This window comes from Podarcis bocagei, assembly GCF_964188305.1.
Source record: "Podarcis bocagei genome assembly, chromosome: 6".
Lineage (NCBI taxonomy): Eukaryota > Metazoa > Chordata > Lepidosauria > Squamata > Lacertidae > Podarcis > Podarcis bocagei.
In genome coordinates this window covers 88,208,695-88,228,946 of record NC_138130.1, presented here as the reverse complement: position 1 = coordinate 88,228,946, position 20,252 = coordinate 88,208,695, and the positions used below count along the sequence as shown (strand labels likewise).

The 20,252-nt window shown below is 41.7% G+C and overlaps 1 protein-coding gene across 1 annotated transcript; it reads right to left on the bottom strand.

Annotated features, from left to right (window-relative positions):
- Positions 1 to 2,898: 2,898 nt before the first annotated feature.
- LOC308588946 (stromelysin-1-like) lies at positions 2,899 to 12,282 on the bottom strand. Its single transcript, XM_081197685.1, has 10 exons — positions 12,132 to 12,282; positions 11,461 to 11,705; positions 9,723 to 9,871; positions 9,507 to 9,626; positions 7,451 to 7,612; positions 6,638 to 6,779; positions 5,056 to 5,189; positions 4,157 to 4,316; positions 3,958 to 4,061; positions 2,899 to 3,461 (listed from the first exon to the last, which is right to left on the bottom strand). The coding sequence occupies exons 1-10, from the start codon at positions 12,237 to 12,239 to the stop codon at positions 3,358 to 3,360; spliced, it is 1,428 nt and encodes a 475-aa protein (XP_081053811.1). The 5' UTR covers positions 12,240 to 12,282; the 3' UTR covers positions 2,899 to 3,357.
- Between the last annotated feature and the right edge of the window lie 7,970 nt (positions 12,283 to 20,252).

Here is a 20,252-nt window from a genome sequence, read left to right as displayed (position 1 = left end):
AGGTATTGCTGAATATGATTAGGGAGGACCAGTTGGTGCAAGGTATAGAGGTCGGAGCGAAACAATACAAACTGAAAGCCTTTGCAGATGACCTAGTCTTGACAGTACAGGAGCCAGTATCTAGTACAAAAAGAGTTTTGGAAATTATCTTGGAGTTTGGTCGGGTGGCGGGATTCAAGTTAAACAAACAAAAAACTAAGGTTTTGGTCAAAAATTTGACACCTACAGAGATAGAGGGGTATCAGAAAGAGACAGAGCTAAGTGTGGTTAAGAAAGTGAAATACCTGGGGGTATACTTGTCCACCAAAAATTTAAATCTTTTTAAAGATAACTATGAAAAATGTTGGTTGGAAATTAAAAAGGATCTGGATATTTGGTCAAGATTGAAACTTACCTTGTCAGGCCGAATCGCAGCTATAAAGATGTGTGTTTTGCCAAAAATGCTATTTTTATTTCAAACCCTTCAGGTCGTGGACAGAATGGAATGTTTTGGAAAATGGCAGAAGGATATTTCTAAGTTTGTCTGGCAGGGCAAAAAGCCCCGAATAAAATTTAAAATATTAACCGACTCAAAAGAAAGAGGGGGGTTTGCCCTGCCGGACTTAAGGTTGTATTATGAAGCTGCAGCCTTTTGCTGGTTGAAGGATTGGTTCCTGTTGGAAAACACCGATGTCCTAGATCTGGAGGGGTTTGATAATGTGTATGGTTGGCATGCATACTTGTGGTATGACAAGGCGAAGGTTCATAAATTGTTCAAAAACCATATTGTCAGAAAATCAATTTTTGCCGTATGGATGAAGTATAAGGATTTATTAGAAAACAAGACCCCGAGGTGGTTATCACCTGTGGAAGCCAAGATTTCTAAAAAAAAGCCCAATATGGAGGCCTATTGGCCAAAATATTGGGAACTGATTGAAAGAGTTGGAGACAATTGGAAGCTCCAAAGCCAGGACAAATTAAAAGGTAAGGTGCGAGATTGGTTACACTATGCTCAAATTCAAGAGGTATTCAAAATGGACAAAAAAGTGGGTTTCCAGTTGGAGAAATCGAAACTGGAGACGGAGTTACTAGAACCAAAGACTAAGGTACTTTCGAGGATGTATGACTTGCTGCTTAAATGGAACACCCAGGATGAGACAGTTAAATCTGCTATGATAAAATGGGCACAGGATGTAGGACACAACATTATGTCTGAGGACTGGGAAAGGTTATGGAACACCGGTATGAAATTCACGGCATGTAGTGCCTTGAAAGAGAACATTATGAAAATGGTATACCGGTGGTACATGACCCCAGTCAAGTTGGCTAAAATATACCATCTTTCTGATAATAAGTGTTGGAAATGCAAGGAGGCAGAAGGGACATTCTTTCACCTCTGGTGGACCTGCCCGAAAGTAAAGGCCTTCTGGGAAATGATACATAATGAGTTGAAAAAGGTATTCAGATATACCTTTTCTAAGAAACCAGAGGCCTTTCTATTGGGCATGGTGGACCGGAAGGTGCCAAAGAAGGACAGAACCTTGTTTATGTATGCAACCACAGCAGCTAGGATTCTTATCGCAAAGTTCTGGAAGACACCAGATTTACCCACACTGGAGGACTGGCAGACGCAGCTGATGGACTACATGGAGTTGGCAGAAATGACCGGCAGAATTCGAGATCTGAGCGAAGAAACAATGGAGGAGGACTGGAAAAAATTTAAGGACTATTTGCAAAAACATTATAAGTTGTTTGAGTGCTAAGACTGTGCATGATTAAGAAACATTATGCTTCTGCAATTTATTTTAAGTAAATGATAAAGTAAGTATTGATGGGAAAAAATGAGACAAATTAGAAGCAAAATATTATGTTTATTAAGAGTGTTAAAATTAAATTACAAATTTTTGAAACTGGTAACATAATAAATACAAAGGTATAATAAGTCGGGAAATATGATAATAAATTGCTGAATTGGTTAGAATGATGAACGCAATGCTGAGAGGATGCGAGGAGGTCCAAAAAGTTGTCGAAGAAATTTTGTGATGATCTTTTCTTTTTTCTATGTTTTTTTTCTTATATATATGGAAAATGTTTCTTGTATATTGTTGTCCAAACAAATTTGTTTACCTATGGAAAGAAACGCAATAAAAATTTTTATAAAAAAAATAAAATAAAACAAGTTACAGTGTTTGATTGTCATTTCTGGGCACGACTCAAGGTGCTCACGTTATTGTTTGAAGGTCTAAATGACTTTGGCCCCACATATCTGAAAGCGCCAACTTGCACCGAAGAGTGAAGTGACCGGGTGATGTCATGTGTGCAGCATGCGATGTCACATGACATTTTGGGAAGAGCCAGGGATGAAGCCGAATGCTGTGGGTGGGGGGCCCTCCTCTCTTGTGCTTGGTAGCTCCTCGCTCAGCCTCCTCCACTCACTGATGGTAAGGAACACGGGGGGATCATCACCCCAAAATTATGGAGGCCCCCCCAAAAAACAACCAGCCCCCTGGAGTTGGAGCCCCATCTGAAAAACTGCCTCCTTCCCTTTGGATCTTCTCAGGTGTTAAGATCAGCATCGGGTGCCCTCTTGGGAGTTCCCCAGCCCTCAGAAGTTCACAGGATGGCAGCCAGGGAGAGGGCATTCTCTGTGGTGGCCCCTAAATTGTGGAGTTTCCTCCCACAGATTGTGTTCCCCCATGGAGGTGCATCTGACACCTTCATTATGTAGTTTTCTCATATGCTGAAAGCACACTTTACCCACGTCTTTTGCACATGAGATATATATTTTACACGATATATTTCAGGACCCACCCTATTTCCTTGATTGTCGTTTGTTTTAACTGATTTCAATATTGTATTTTTAAAAGGTTGCAACCTGTCCTGGGGCCTCATGGTGAAGTGTGGATAATGATAGCAACAGCAACTTTGACCATAATAGTAATAAATCACTTTATTGCACAGTATTGTACAAAAATATATGGTTTTCTGCAATAATTTATATTAAATATATCTATTTATTTTCTTGTTTTAAAAAATGATGTCCTGCTCAGTTTTAAATAAAATCTTCAAGTAGTTTACAAAAAAGTATAGCAAATGTTAAGACTGTAAATAAAGGCAGAGTTGAAAATTATATTTAAAATAATTTAAAATATAAAAATAGAATCATAGAATCATTAAATAGTTGCAATCTACCATAGGTTAAAAACAAATATATACTAGAACTTCCTTATTCAAAATGCAGCTTGTTCCATGACTCATGAAACCACAGGAGAGACCAAGTCATGCCAACAAAGATGGTGCCCAGTGAGCATTGCCTGATGCCCAGACCAAGAGAGATTCCCTTCCTCTGGGCCTCATCACTTTTTCCTTTGTCTTGTGTCACTGGCACCCAAACCAGCTGTCACTCTTCTTGATGCTGAGGAATTTTTTGTTTTTGCTGTCAAACTCATATTGATTTGATCCACTGAATAGATAGAAATGTCCTAAAAAGAATAGGGAGTAAGAGTAAAAATTGTGAATTGAATGCATGAAGGAAACTCAAAAACCTACAAAATACCTCAGTGTGGAATGCTCTTGGTTACCGTTCCATTAAGTCAAGCACCCCTGCTCCCCCACAATGGTCCATTCCACAACCATCCACACCAGATATCCTATTCCTCAACTGCTGAAGTAAGCCACTGAGCATGCTCAGTCCTCATTGGTCTGTTCTGCACCCCCTCCCTCACATTTTCCTTTCTGCTTCTGCAAATCTATATCTTCTCTGAACAGAGCTATGGCAGGGGGTTAAGGTTTCTTCCATCTTCTGCAGTTTTGATCCTGGCATGGACCATGGCTATGGTAGCAGTCGTGAGATGCTCAGGCGGTTGAGCAACCTGCCACATTCACATCTGTGGTCAAGTCCTTCTGTCTCACCATTACAACTATATATGGTCCTACTGGATTAGGGAGGTTGTTTAATGAAGATGGTTATCCACCTACCATGATGCAGAAAAGCAGCTTTCACCTTGGAGCTAATTTTCTGGAAGTCGGCTGCTATCTTTCTTGGGTAGCCTTTTTCCATGGACTTCTTGGCTTCATCATATCTAGAGAAATGAACGGGTTGAGATTTCATTGATTTAAAGAGCTTTTCAACGAACTTTCAGAATTGTCCCACATGAGATAGGTAAGTTCCCCTTACTTCCAGTAGCGGTTTCCAGAGAAGAAATATGTCTTCTTTGAGTTGCTGTCATGAGCAGCTGCATCAATGCTCTTAACACTTTTTGGAAGCCCCAGGCTGTGAATATTCTTGGGGAAACCAATCTGTATTGTATTTCCTTTGGTGGCCCAATACTTGCTTCCTGTTAAGCAAAAGACAGTAAAAAGGAAAAAAAAGGGGGAAAGAGATTGAAAGAGCCTTTCATGAAGATGGAACAAACCCGAATGAGAAAGCACAGGCCCTGCAGAGACAATTGCAGAGAGTGGCTGGGGAAACTCAGCCAGATGGGCGGGGTATAAATAAATTATTATTATTATTATTATTATTATTATTATTATTATTATTATTATTAGGCAGGGCCGTTCCTAATCCATCTTATTCCTTCTGCTCAGGGCAATGGGGATTTGGAAGCAATATCCTGCACATTGAGGGCACGTGATGTGATTCCTTTGCTGCTGCTAAGCAAGTTGAGGACTGGTCAGTGCCTTGATGGGGAACTACCTGACAACCTTATTTAAAGAACCTTGAGTTCTATGATGGAAGAAAAAATAGATAAAGGAAATAAAAAATCTGCTTGGATAGAGATGAGAGAATCTGTCCAGTTTCACATACCCACCCCTTGTAGCTTCAGTTCTCAATTTTACACCACCACCAATAATAATAATAATAATAATAATAATAATAATAATAATAATAATAATAATAATAATAATAAAGTCTTTGTAGCTATACTGTGTAACTTATTGAACAGCTAGGATTTGGTCATTAACATTCTGTAACACTCTTGCACAGGTCGTTCTGCTTAATGGCAAGATGTCCTCCACTCCTTCCATCATTCTTAGCTCCTTTACTTGCTGTTCATTCACATTTGGAATATTTACCTTTGAAGAGAAATATTGTGTCATCAGCCTTAACTTCATACGCAGCATCTATGCCTTTGCTCAAACCTGGCCAGAAAGCAGAAATGGGAACCTTTTCAACATCTCTTCTCTGGGGATTCTTTCTCCAGAAAAAGCTGGGGAAGACAATATGAATGTTTACAGAAGAAGGGCTGTGGCTCCATGGTAGATCATCAGCTTTGCATGCAAGTGGGGCTGGAAAAGACCCTCCCCCAGTATAAAACCCAGGAGAACAGTTGCTGGTCAATGTAGGAAATACATTGGTACCTCAGGTTAAGTACTTAATTCGTTCCTGAGGTCCATTCTTAACCTGAAACTGTTCTTAACCTGAATCACCACTTTAGCTAATGGGGCCTCCTGCTGCTGCTACGCTGCCGGAGCACAATTTCTGTTCTCATCCCGAAGCAAAGTTCTTAACCTGAGGTACTATTTCTGGGTTAGCACAGTCTGTAACCTGAAGCATATGTAACCTGAAGCGTATGTAACCCGAGGTACCACTGTACTGAGCTACGTGGACCAATGACTGGAATCAGTATAAGACAATTTCCTCTGTTTCCTTATTTTCACTGTATCAAAATTCTTCCTTGGTAATGTTTTGTGTATAAGATTTAAGTCCTACCTGTCGGCCTATTTAATTATTATGCATATTTTTAGCAGTCCCAGGGAAGGTTACTCACAACAAGCCATACAATGCTTATTATGACTAAGACAGCAAATAAAACTATTTTAAATAGGGGGGGAAAAGACCAGCAAAGGAAGAGGGAGCATCTAGAGATCATCTTCCAGCCTCAGGGTCCTGGGTAAAAAAGGATGCATCTTGACTCACTGTAGAAAGAGAGCCAAAAATGGAGTCAAATGCACCATGGAAAGGAGAGCATTCAGTAACCTGGGAGCCACCCTAGACAAAGCCATCTCCAGAACCACCACAAAAAACTACAGGATGCCTAGTCAATGTTGGGATACTGCCAGGGAGACAAAGTCCATCATGGCCCCACGTCGCCTCTGGACGTCCATCGATCTCCCGTAGACACGCAGTATCAGCAATTAGCGACACGAGCTCCAGAAATAGCTTGCCACATTCCAGAGCTGATGCACGCTCTTATCAGCAGATAATGCACAGCGAAAGATGCACGCAGGAGAGCATGATTTAAGTTTATTCAGCGTTGGTCAGAACAAAGAAAAACATGACCGCCTGCTTCAGTGTTCAGGCACCGAGGGAGAAACAAAAGCAACAGAAAACATAAACTTCCTGTGAACAGGAAATACGCAGACTCTGTGACTCACAAAGCCTGCTCCCTTTTAAGGTGGAACGGAAATATCCTAACAGTCAATACTGACTAGTACTATTTGCAATTGTTCTTACCTTACGCACCAAGGAGGGCATGTTGAATGAATTTAATGAGCAGTATGTTGAGCTTAGTATGGATGGTTATTTTCATCATAAGGGAAAAGTCATTGCTGTTTCATTGTGTTTGCAGGATACTCTTTGAGTAGAAATGTTCTTGGAGGTGGGGCATGACTTTGAATTAGAATGTAAAAAGTTCAGTGTTTAGATATTATTTACCTGTCTTTAAAGAACAGGATTTCCCCTCGGAGAGAAGTGACAGCATCAAAAGCCAGGTGAGGGTCACACCATTTGGTGGATGGTGCCTCTGTTGTGGATGTGAGGTTAATTGATTCATTGTCATCACCACCTTCAGGAGGTCCTTGAAAAAGAGGTAAAGAGAAGAACTGAAGAACAAGCAGGATTTGGAATAGGCAGTTCAGAGGCATTGCAAGACACTTCATTTTAAGTTTCTTTAAACTTTTTTTTAAAAAAATCATGTAGTATTTTGTTTTAATATTGATATTGTGTATTAATTGTTGAAACCCATCCTGGGACTTTAGGGTGAAGTCCAGGTAATAAATGGTAATAATCATAATGAGTAATAATTTATTGGAAGACAGTTAAATACAACAATAGATGGAATAATAGATTGGCTCTGCAAATTCACATCAGCTGGTCTGGACGATCATTTGCACCCCAAATAAGAAGGTTCACAGAAAGATTTTCAGTTGTTTTTCTCACCCACCCATTCCACAGCCATGGTACCCCCTTAAAAATCTCTCTGGAGGGTTGAGGGGGCATCCAAAATAGATGGGGCATGGGGAGCGTTCCTGCAGGGAGGGCTGGAATTCCCCTCAGAATCTAAGACTACTTTAGGGAGTTCATGGAAATAAAGTTTCCTGTTACCTTGTTCTGAAGGTCGACCCAAATCCTCCAGAGAATCTATTTGAGTCTTCTCTGTGAACATTCTTAAGATAACTGTCCTTAGGATCCAAGCCAGTGCTCTTACATGGCCTCATTCCATATAACCATCTAGGAGTCTGTACTTACCATAAAGGTGCTGGATGCCCTCAATGTCATCTGTATGAAGACCAAAATTTTTAAGGTCTCTATTTATGTAGGTTGGAAACATCAGAGCATCTGGATTGCTGGAATGCCTGAGGCCCAGTACATGGCCAAACTCGTGAGCAGCTACAAGAAAAAGGTTGGTGCCTATAAAGGAAACAGAAATGGGTTTAGCAAATCTAAAAAAATGTAGTATGAACACTGACAACTGGGAAACACTGGCCTGCGAGCGCTCCACTTGGAGAACAGCCTTCACCAAAGGTGTCATGGGCTTTGAAGACAATCAAACTCAGGACGCAAGGGAGAAACATGCTAAGAGGAAGGCATGCTTGGCAAATCCACACCGTGATCAACTCCCGCCCGGAAACCAGTGTCCCCACTGTGGAAGGATGTGTGGATCCAGAATTGGCCTCCACAGTCACTTACGGACTCATTGTTAAAACCGTGTTTATGGAAGACAATCTAACTCAGCTATGAGTGATCGCCAAAGAAGAAGAAGAAGAAGATGGACAGCAACTCTTTGGGATTTCAGATGGGTCTTTGCAATCCCTTCCTGGAGATGCTGGGGATTCCACATGGAACCTTTTGTGTCAAACAATTTCAACTACATGCTAAAAAAACAGCACACTTGCCCTTTCACCAGAAACAAGGAAATGTAGTCTAATTTTATGAATAACCTGAGTGAGTTTATTAATACCGTTTATGGTTGTACAGAACAGTCCATAGGATGTACCAATGAACATTGTGGGGTGTTTTTTTCTTGGTTTTTTTACGTTGACAAAAATGGTGCTTTTCATAATTAAATTTCATCAGCCACATTCCTATTCTCTGCAGTCAGAAGGAGCTAAAAGATCACTCTCCTGGTCATAAGTGGTCCTAGCAAACATGATCATTATCACTGATTTCATTATAGCAACGACTGCTTTCAATGCAAGTCCTGATTATTTCTTTGTTAGGGTTGTATCCCACCAAGCAGTGCTCCAAGCAGCTCATAGAAAGAATGCAAATACAAGAACAACAATCAAATAGACCAGTAATGTGACAGAGAGCAATATGATATGCAAGTGGAGTGTAATAAATGAATGTCATGAACACAAGAAGTGTCCTATTGGATAAGGACCGAAGATCCACATCCTATGCTCCCAGTGGTGGGTTGGAAGGCAGAAAGGCCAAGAGTAGAAGGATCTAGGGCCAATGGCAGGCAGAGCCAACTAATTCTACAGTTGTCCCCATCCACCTCCCTGCTGAGTTCTGCAAGGGCAATGAGATTAAGTTACAGGAAGCTGAAAAGCAGGGGCGCCCACTGACCTGGTTGTAAGTCAAAGGGAAGGCATGTTGGCCCTGGAAGAGGCAGCCCTCCATTTACCCTAATAGATCAGCCTCCAGATGTCTATCAGAAGCCCCGAGAATGACTCAAGAGCAACAGTGCCTTTGGCACTTGTGATTCCCAGCAACTGCTATTAGAGCCATGAAGTTGGGATGCAACATAGTCATGAAGACTAGTAGCCACCAATCATCTAACGCCCATGAATTTGCCAGCCACACTGATGGCCATTGTGGCATCTTGTGGCAGCAAATTCTATAGCTGAGCTGTGTGCAAAAGACTTGCTTTGTGTGCCAGATAAACTTTAGCAACGCTGTAGAGCGATGCATGGAGAAATTTTAAAAATAGATTTTTATGTGGATTAGTTTATATTTATTTCTTTTATTAACTGTCATTGGGAGGAACCTAGACCCCCTGTACCTCAGGCATATTTTTGGCTTGGTTGATTTACTAAACATGCTGCTATTATTTTCTGCCTTATACACATCATGGTGATATTTTGCTTTGTACCTGGTGACCAACATTTGTTATTTGTTGTTCGTATTTTTTCCATGTCATTCTTAATAACAATGATAGTATTTTAAAACTCTAGAGTAAGTCTCCTGGGACATGAATGGTGATGGGGTCTCAGTGTTTGTCAGCAAAAGTAATTAAGCTGCCTTGACAGTCGTTACAAGCAAGTGAATAGAATATATTGAGACAAAACAATGAAAATACCATTTAAATCCCGTGCCCAGGGTTCATTCTCATCAAAATGGACGCTTCCACCGAAGGCAGGTGAAAATGCATGAGCCAGCTGCCCACCTGGTCCATCAAAGGGTATATTGTCACCATGAGCTTTTAAAAAAAATAAAAGAACATATATATAAATCACCCAGCCAGGAACTTGGGTAAACCTACTATAATTCCTTGCATGTGATTTACAGTACTTACATCTAGCAGCGAAAGAGATCTTGATATCTGCAGGTTTCCCATAAACCCTGGTGAAGGTCAGGGGAGTCACATCACTCCAAACTTTCCAAGCTCTCTCGATTGCATCATCTACGTCAGCGTGGTCCATGTCTGGCGTGTAATTCAGAATACTGTGAAACACACGGTAGAAGATGAAATGCACATTTGAAAGAATGTTCACAGAGCTTTCAAAGTGTGTGTGCAAGAGGAGACATCATTTTACGTCTCAGAGTATCTCCACATCCCTGCCCCTTGTATTTCTAAGTGTGTTAAAATTATGCTACGATGACTAGAATTAAGCTCTGTGTTGCACAGGAAAATCAATAATGGTAGACTGGTCTGAAGCTCAATATCAAAAAAACGAAGATCATGGCCACTGGGCTCATCACCTCCTGGCAAATAGAAGGGGAAGAAATGGAGGCAGTGAGAGATTTTACTTTCTTGGGCTCCATGATCACTGCAGATGGTGACAGCAGTCATGAAATTAAAAGACGCCTGCTCCTTGGGAGAAAGGCGATGGCAAACCTAGACAGCATCTTAAAAAGCAGAGACATCACCTTGCCAACAAAGGTCCGTATAGTTAAAGCCATGGTTTTCCCATCAATTTACAAGAATTGATGCTTTTGAATTATGGTGCTGGCGGAGACTATTGAGAGTCCCATGGACTGCAAGAAGATCAAACCTCTCCATTCTGAAGGAAATCAGCCCTGAGTTCTCACTGGAAGGACAAATCGTGAAGTTGAGGCTCCAATACTTTGGCCACCTCATGAGAAGAGAAGACTCCCTGGAAAAGACGCTGATGTTGGGAAAGATGGAGGGCACAAGGAGAAGGGGACAACAGAGGACAATATGGTTGGACAGTGTTCTCGAAGCTACAAACATGAGTCTGACCAAACTGGGAGACAGTGGGAGACAGAAGAGCCTGGCGTGCTCTGGTCCATGGGGTCATTAAGAGTCGGCAGTGGCGTAGCGTGGGGGGTGCCAGGGGTGCCGGCCGCACCGGGCGCAACTTCGGGGGGGCGCGCTCGCTGCCTCCGGAGTCGCCGAAGAGCCTCGGGCGCAGGCTGTAGCGGAGCCGCATGTTTCCAGGCGCCTGGCTGACGGCGCCCGGCAGGCAGCGGCTCTCAGCGCTCGCCGCGGAGGACGCTCCAGGCAGCCCCTCCTCACAGTCCCGCCTCCGCCGGCGCTGCTGCAGCTGCTGGGCCGTTGCATTTTCCTCGCCTCTCTGCCCCCTCCTCCTCCGGGCAAGCGGCGTCGTTTGGGCAGCAGCGCCAGCGGCAACTCGCAGGTTAGGGGGTAGGGGGTGTGCAAATTACATGCCTTGCCCCGGGTTAGGGGGCGCAAATTACTTGCGTTGCCCCGGGTGCTGACAACTCACGCTACGCCGCTGAGAGTCGGACACGACTAAATGACTAAACAACAACAACAACAACAGCCAACTTTTAGGAAAGACCATTACTGATCTGACAAAGGAATCCCAGCAAAGGAATCCTATAATACAAGTTGAAAACAGTAGCTTGCAAGTGGGATCTGTACTACCCAAAAATCTGCAGTCTGGTGTGTTCCTGATCAGGCTTCCAGACAGCCGGCCAGACATACCCTCTTTAAGATCATCCATTCCATTTTCTCCCCAGACAGAAGTTTTCTTCCTCAGCCAGGAGCCAATAATAAGCATTATCAAGTTACATCTTTGATTCAGGCAAGTGTTTCGAAACTTTACCTATATGTCAGGTTTTTTCGTCCCCATTTTGGTGACAAAGGAAAGGTGCTGTATTCTGCTACATCAGGAACCCCACACCTGGGATTCTTCATTGCAGCCAAAGTGTGTGAGTCCAATCTGCCCGTCACTCTCAGCCCAAAGTGTTTCTGCATTCGTTGTAACTTGTCAACAGGAATCTCATCACTCCTTTTGCTTCTTGCGACTGGCGTTGATGTGGAATCAGGATAGTAGTTTTCTATGTACATCTGATGGAAAGAACAGATGCATTTGATTGTTGCAGAATTATTTTCACATATAATCTTTCACATTGTAGGATTTTGATCTTTCTAACTTTTCCCCCAATGAGGAAGCTCATTTGTCTAATTGAACCCATTTTACAGACATAAGAACTGAAGCTAACGGACATTAACAGTGAATCCTATGCACGTCTTCTCAGTTCAGTGGGACTTACTCCAAGATGTAATGTAGGGTTGCATGTAGGATTGCGGTCTATTTTACCCAAACCCATTAGTGACACCTATGGAGGAGCAGAGGTCGGAATTTGCATTTTCCCAGTCTATAAGCATGCACAACATTACATTGACTGCCACTTTGCACAAGGCAATTAGTGACTGACTACTTTTTCTGCTAGTGGAATTCTGCTTCCCCTCTGTGCTACCATCAAACATTACCTTGGCAAAATTCAGGTCCGCTTCTCCAACTTGATCAGCTTCGTGGATTAGGGGCAAAGCACAAGAAAGTGCTCCATAGAGCGCAATCGTCAGTAGGAAACTTTTCATTGTCTCTTTCGCTTTTGCGTCCCAGTCTTAGAGTCCCAGAACTGTTCAGTCTCTCTGTCAATGGATGTGTCTATGTGCTCCCAATGGACCTCTATATATACCGGTACTTCATGGTTTTTTTTTATAGAATTAACAGAACCATGACTCACAACATTATAACATCCGTTGACTTGCCAAACACAGAAAATGTCCCTTTTAGCAGAGTGACACATACAAAGTTTGTTAAGTTCAGAAGCCCTAATTTGGCAGTTACTAAGAAGGTGAGTGGGGTTCATCACACAGGGTTTTGCCTCCAAGTAATTAATTAATTAGAATCATAGAATCATAGAGTTGGAAGAGACCACAAGGGCCATCGAGTCCAACCCCCTGCCAAGCAGGAAACACCATCAGAGCACTCCTGACATATGGTTGTCAAGCCTCTGCTTAAAGACCTCCAAAGTAGGAGACTCCACCACACTCCTTGGCAGCAAATTCCACTGTCGAACAGCTCTTACTGTCAGGAAGTTCTTCCTAATGTTTAGGTGGAATCTTCTTTCTTGTAGTTTGGATCCATTGCTCCGTGTCCGCTTCACTGGAGCAGCAGAAAACAACCTTTCTCCCTCCTCTATATGACATCATTTTATATATTTGAACATGGCTATCATATCACCCCTTAACCTCCTCTTCTCTAGGCTAAACATGCCCAGCTCCCTTAGCCGTTCCTCATAAGGCATCGTTTCCAGGCCTTTGACCATTTTGGTTGCCATCCTCTGGACACGTTCCAGTTTGTCAGTGTCCTTCTTGAATTGTGGTGCCCAGAACTGGACACAGTACTCCAGGTGTGGTCTGACCAGAGCAGAATACAGTGGCACTATTACTTCCCTTGATCTAGAGGCTATACTCCTATTAGAATGACTCCCTAAAATTACCGAATTTTTTGCTCTATAAGACTCACTTTTTCCCTCTTAAAAAGTAAGGGGAAATGTGTGTGCGTCTTATGGAGTGAATGCAGGCTGCGCAGCTATCACAGAAGCCAGAACAGCAAGAGGGATTGCTGCTTTCACTGTGCAGCGATCCCTCTTGCTGTTCTGGCTTCTGAGATTCAGAATATTTTTTTTCTTGTTTTCCTCCTCCAAAAACTAGGTGCGTCTTATGGTCTGGTGCATCTTATAGAGCGAAAAATATGGTGATGTGCTATATTCTTTAACCTCCAAGTGTTTACTCTGTGTAGGACTAGCGGTGAATGGCACCAAACTTTTTTTTTTTTTAATCTGAAGGAATCTCATTATATTGGGATCATGTCAACTAATAGACTGAAATCTTATTATCTATATAAATAGAAATAATTATAGCAATTGTGGCATTATCTGAATGAAACATTAACCATAAGATATGATGAAATAAATAACACAGATCTTTCCAATGTGGCAAGTTCTGGAAATTCTAGACAATTTTACTAGGAAATCAGCAGAAATTGTTAGAATAATTCTGACATTGATCAGCACATCTAAGTCTGAGAAGCTTGTTTATCATTTTTGGGTACAGAACAGTATTTGCCTTCTCCCACTACAACATAAGAAAAGAAATTTTAGGTCTCACAGGGCGCAGCTGAAATTTTAAAAGCCCAAAGTCCACCTTTGCCTGTGGTTCTTTCCTTTGCAGAATTTACACAGAAGTAGACCTATAATGCTGCTCTGCTGGGATTTTGTCAATAGCACAGGAGTAAACAGAGGGAAAGCCCTCTGTACACACAAAAGATAAGCATAAATGCTTTACTGCAGGGAAGCAACCTAACTTGGATTCCTAGTTCATTCATCTGTTATTTGAATACAGAAAATGAGTCTGTCGGTGGCTAAAACACCAAGTCAAGCAGGAAACTTTGCAGTTGCCAAGAATGGACGATTTGGAATAATCCCTCCTAAAAACATAAGCTGGGGGTGGGATGACAAAAAAGAAAGAAAGAAAAAAGATTTCTGTAGTAATTTTAATTGAAGAAAAACTCAACAGGAAGAGGGACAAATTCAGAGTCATAGTAAACTAGAAGAAAATGATGTAATGAAAGGATGCAGAAGTTTACTTTAATTTGTTAATGAATCACTTCCTAGAAGATAGCCGAATGTGATTGAACAATCATAGAATCATAGAGTTGGAAGAGACCACAAGGGCCATCGAGTCCAACCCCCTGCCAAGCAGGAAACAATGAAAACATAAAGAATAGAAACATATATGCACAGATGTTGATGCCCAGCCTCAGCTGTTCATGTTATGGTGACCTCCCATCTGAATGACTGTATTGTGGGGCTGCTAGGTTGGTAAGTGGGGTAGTCATGTGTTGTCACTGGTCCGGAAAGCAAGGCCTTACCGCCTTACCCCCACATGTGCCACTCTTGATCACTTAAATTGGCAGAGTTGGTGCCAAATAATACCCATTCTGTATTGTAAGAGCTTGATCGCTTAGTGTCGCAGTGCCTAGACTTTGGAACTCCTTGCTTATTGTGGTCCATAACTGTTCCCAGTCAGCCATCATTATGTTATGTCCAACATCTTGTGCCCATTTAATCATAGCTGATTTCACCATTTCATCCTGAGTGTTCCATTTCAACAGCAAGTTATACATTCTTGACAAATTCTTAATTTTTGGATCGAACAATTCTGTTTCCAATTTTGATTTTTCCACCTGGAAAGCAACTTTTTTGTCCAGATTGTATGCCTCCATTATTTGATAATAATGGAGCCAATCTCGCACTCTGTTTTTCAATTTTTCAAAGCTCTGCAATTTTAATCTGTCTCCATCTTGTTCCAGAATTTCCCAATATTTCGGCCATTTGGCCTCCATATTGAGTTTTTTCTGTGCCTTCGCTTCCATTGGTGACAACCATCTTGGGGTTTTCTTTTCTAACAAATCCTTATATCTTATCCAGACATTAAACAATGCTTTTCTAACAATATGATTTTTAAACGCTTTATGTACCTTTCGCTTATCGTACCACAAGTATGCATGCCAACCGAATACATTATTAAAACCTTCTAGATCCAACATGTCAGTATTTTCAGGAAGCAGCCATTCTCTCAGCCAGCAAAAAGCAGCTGATTCATAATAAAGTTTAAGGTCTGGCAGGGCAAATCCACCTCTTTCTTTGGCATCAGTTAGTATCTTATATTTTATTCGAGGCTTCTTGCCCTGCCAAACAAATCTAGAAATATCTTTCTACCACTTCTTGAAACAGTCCATCTTATCCAAAATTTGCAATGTTTGAAACAAAAACAACATCCTTGGCAGCACATTCATTTTTATCACAGCAATTTGGCCTAACAATGATAACTTTAAATTTGTCCATATTTCTAGATCCTTTTTCACTTCAATCCAACATTTTTCATAATTATTCTTAAATAAATTCACATTTTTAGCAGTCATGTTAACCCCTAAATATTTCACTTTCTTAACCAATGTTAGTCCTGTCTCCTCCTGAAACTTCTCTTTCTCATTCACAGTTAAGTTTTTCTCTAACACCTTAGTTTTCATCTTGTTCAACTTAAAACCTGCTACCTGTCCAAATTCTTGAATCAGTTCCAATACCCTTTTAGTACTAGATTCTGGCTCCTGTAAAGTCGATACTAAGTCATCAGCAAATGCTTTCAGTTTGTACTGTTTAGCTCCCACTTGTATACCTTTAACCTCTTGGTCCTTCCTAATCATATTTAACAAGACCTCAAGGACCGATATAAAGAGCAATGGAGAAATTGGGCAACCTTGTCGTGTCCCTTTCTCAATCTTAAATTCTTCTGTCACCACATTGTTCACAATTAATTTTGCCTTTTGTTCTGAATAAATTGCACCTATACCATTTTCAAAACCTTGACCTACCCCCATCCCCTGTAGATTCTTCTTCATAAAGCTCCAAGAAATGTTGTCAAAGGCTTTCTCTGCGTCCACAAATATCAAAACTGCCTTAGTATTGATATTCACTTGAAGTTTTTCTAGAATATTAATTATATTCCTCATGTTGTCAGACAAATGTCTGCCCGGGAGAAAGCCCGCTTGGTCTTTATGAATTTCTTCTACTAACACCTTTTTTAATCTTTTAGCCAAAATATCTGCAAAAATTTTGTAATTCACGTTACGCAGCGATATAGGGCGGTAGTTCTTAAGCTGTGTCTTTTGAGTCTCTGTTTTCAGTATAAGTGTAATGTAAGCTTCCTTCCACGACTCTGGTGCCTTTCTCCCTTCCAATATTTCATTACAGACTTCCTTCAATGGTTGTATTAACCATTCTTTCAAGGATCTATAATATCTTGAAGTCAAACCATCTGGTCCTGGAGATTTACCTAATTGCATATTAAAATTCACGGCATGTAATGTCCTAAGAGAAAATTTAATGAAAATGATTTATAGGTGGTATATGACACCAGTCAAGCTTGCAAAAATTTATCATTTGCCCGACAATAAATGTTGGAAATGTAATGAGACTGAAGGTACATTCTTTCACCTTTGGTGGACATGCCCAAAGATTAAGACATTCTGGGAGATGATCTATAACGAAATAAAAAAGGTATTTAAATATACCTTTCTGAAGAAACCAGAGGCCTTTCTCCTGGGCATGGTTGGCCAATTGGTGTCAAAGAAGGATAGAACTTTTTTTATGTATGCAACAACAGCAGCAAGAATACTCATCGCGAAGTATTGGAAGACACAAGATTTACCCACTCGGGAAGAATGGCAGATGAAGTTGATGGACTATATGGAATTGGCGGAAATGACTGGCAGAATCCGAGACCAGGGAGAAGAGTCGGTGGAAGAAGACTGGAAAAAGTTTAAAGACTATTTACAGAAATATTGTAAAATTAATGAATGTTAGAAAAATGTTGGAATGAAGTTATATGGCTCTAGTAGAAATGCTGTAAGGAATTAAGTATAAATAGATTAATAGAGTATTAAAGGGAAAAATAAGGTTAGAATCTGTTAAGATAATTAAAGGATAGAAAGCAGAGGAAGATGGAAAGGAATTGCTGAAACAATCAACAGAAGTGGAATACAAAAAGGGAGGTGTGAGGAGGTCACTGAAATAAGTGAATGAAAGATAAGATATTGAAATTGTTTAATGTCTTTTAACCTGTTTTTGTTTTGTTTTGTTAGTTTAATGTGTTATGTAGTGTTTTTGTATTGTATTGTTCTTTTTTCTTTTTGTGTGTGTGTGTGTTTAAATTGTTGGAAAAGTAATAAATATTATTTTTTTTAAAAAAGGAACTCCCTGCTTATTGAGGTCAAGCTCTTTTCTCACCTCTTGAGAAAAATATTATGCTCTAAACAAGCCTAACCAGCTGCTTAGAAAGTTGACGTAGTTTTAATCCGTTTTTCCTAGCTGCTTATAGCTATTGAAATGAAATTAATTAATGAAATTAATGAAATTTTATTATGAAAAGCACCTTTTTCTCCAATGTAAAAAAATGTGTAACTGGTAACTGTTGGTACAGCCTATGGGCTGTTCTGTGTAATATATTTCATACATCCATAAATGGTATGGTCTCATGGGTTACTTCTTTAACTTAAAGTCATTTCCTTTTTTTTTTCTTGAAAAGAAAGTTTCCTCTTTTGGCAAAAAGATAAAGTGATGATTCAGGAAAAGCTCACCCACGACCCTACAGGGAAGGAGAAGCCACACATTCAAATTAATATGAGGAATGTGGAGGACTAAATTTAAGATCAGAAATCTGAGTTAATTTTGGATCCCATGAAGAGATTGAGGAGAGCCAGCGCTGGCCATTTGGGCGGAACTTTTTCTGACACCTTCATTATGTAGTTTGTCTTTTGCTGAAGTCCCACCTTACCCTGACCCTTTACACATGGGATACGTATTTTCAAATTGTATTTTAAATAATTGTAACTTGCCCTAAGGATCTTCTTGATCCTTGCCCACCCTGGCTTATAAAGGCTAGCCAGGAAGGGCTGGGCGATGGGCTTCGCAGGGTGGTGAATGCTTCTTGAGAGCCAGTGTGGTGTAGTGGTTAAGAGCGTTAGACTCGTAATCTGGGGAACTGGGTTCGCGTCTCCGCTCCTCCACATGCAGCTGCTGGGTGACCTTGGGTCAGTCACACTTCTTTGAAGTCTCTCAGCCCCACTCACCTCACAGAGTGTTTGTTGTGGGGGAGGAAGGGAAAGAAGAATGTTAGCCACTTTGATACTCCTGAAGGGGAGTGAAAGGCGGGATATCAAATCCAAACTCCTCCTCCTCCTCCTCCTCCTCCTCCTCCTCCTCTTCTTCTTCTACTTCTACTTCTACTTCTCCTCCTCCTCTCTGTGAGGGAGCCTTCCCAGACCCACTGGAAGAGGCGGTTATCAAACTGCTTCTTAAAAAACCACCTTTAGATGCTGCCAATATGTCCAACTATCGCCCAGTCTCAAATCTTCAATTCTTGGGCAAGGCGATTGAGCGAGTGGTTGCTGAACAACTCCAGGCATGCCTGGAAGAAGCGGACCATTTGGATCCCTTCCAGTCAGGATTCAGGCCTCATCATGGGACTGAAACTGCCTTGGTCGCACTGGTCGATGATCTCCGGCGGGCTAGGGACAAAGGTGAGAGCTGTTTCCTAGTTCTGCTGGATCTCTCAGCGGCTTTTGACACCATTGACCATAACATCCTTCTGGACCGTCTAGAGGGGCTGGGAGCTGGGGGCACTGTTATACAGTGGTTCTGCTCCTTCCTCCTGGGCCGTGTTTAGAAAGTGGTGGTGGGGGATGAGTGTTCAGACCCCATGGCTCTCACTTGTGGGGTGCCTCAGGGTTCTGCCCTCTCCCCCATGCTTTTCAACATCTACATGCAGCCGCTGGGAGAGATCATCAGGGGGTTTGGGCTGGGTGTTCATCAGTATGCGGATGATACCCAGCTCTACCTCTCTTTCAAATCAGAACCAGTGAAGGTGGTGAAGGTCCTGTGTGAGTGTCTGGAGGCGGTGGAGAATGGATGGTGGCTAACAGATTGAGGTTGAATCCTGACAAGACATAAGGACTGTTTTGGGGGGACAGGAGGCGGGCAGGTATAGAGGACTCCCTGGTCCTGAATGGGGTAACTGTGCCCCTGAAGGACCAGGTGCACAGCCTAGGAGTCATTCTGGATTCACAGCTGTCCATGGAGGCGCAGGTCAATTCTGTGTCCAGGGCAGCTGTCTACCAGCTCAATCTGGTACGTAGGCTGAGACCCTGCCTGTCTGTGGACTGTCCCGCAAGAATGGTGCATGCTCTAGTTATCTCCCACTTGGACTACTGCAATGCGCTCTATGTGGGGCTACCTTTGAAGGTGACCAGGAAACTACAACTAATCCAGAATGCGGCAGCTAGACTGGTGACTGGGAGTGGCCACCGAGACCACATAACACTGGTCTTGAAAGGCCTACATTGGCTCCCAGTACATTTCCGAGCACAATTCAAAGTGTTGGTGCTGACCTTTAAAGCCCTAAATGGCCTCGGTCCAGTGTACCTGAAGGAGCGTCTCCACCCCCATTGTTCTGCCCGGACACTGAAGTCCAGCACCGAGGGCCTTCTGGCGGTTCCCTCGCTGTGAAAAGCCAAGTTACAGGGAACCAGGCAGAGGGCCTTCTCGGTAGTGGCACCCGCCCTGTAGAACGCCCTCCCACCAGATGTCAAAGAGAAAAACAACTACCAGACTTTTAGAAGACATCTGAAGGCAGCCCTGTTTAGGGAAGCTTTAAATGTTTAATAGACTATTGTATTTTAATATTCTGTTGGAAGCTGCCCAGAGTGGCTGGGGAAACCCAGCCAGATGGGCAGGGTATAAATAATAATTTATTATTATTATTATCTGCTTGAAATGAAATTAATGAAATTTTATTATGAAAAACACCTTTTTCTCCAATGTAAAAAAATGTGTAACTGGTAACTGTTGGTACAGCCTATGGGCTGTTCTGTGTAATATATTTCATACATCCATAAATGGTATGGTCTCATGGGTTACTTCTTAAAGACATTTCCTTTTTTTCTTGAAAAGCAAGTTTCCTCTTTTAGGAAAAAGATAAAGTGAT

Excerpts from the sequence above, each read along its gene's own strand:
- LOC308588946 (XM_081197685.1), bottom strand. The coding sequence starts at position 12,239 with ATGAAAAGTTTCCTACTGACGATTGCGCTCTATGGAGCACTTTCTTGT. Across the intron at positions 6,780-7,450 it reads GGGCATCCAGCACCTTTATG|GACCTCCTGAAGGTGGTGAT; the intron begins GTAAGTACAGAC and ends CTCTTTTTCAAG. Across the intron at positions 4,317-5,055 it reads CACAATATTTCTCTTCAAAG|GAAGCAAGTATTGGGCCACC; the intron begins GTAAATATTCCA and ends TTTGCTTAACAG.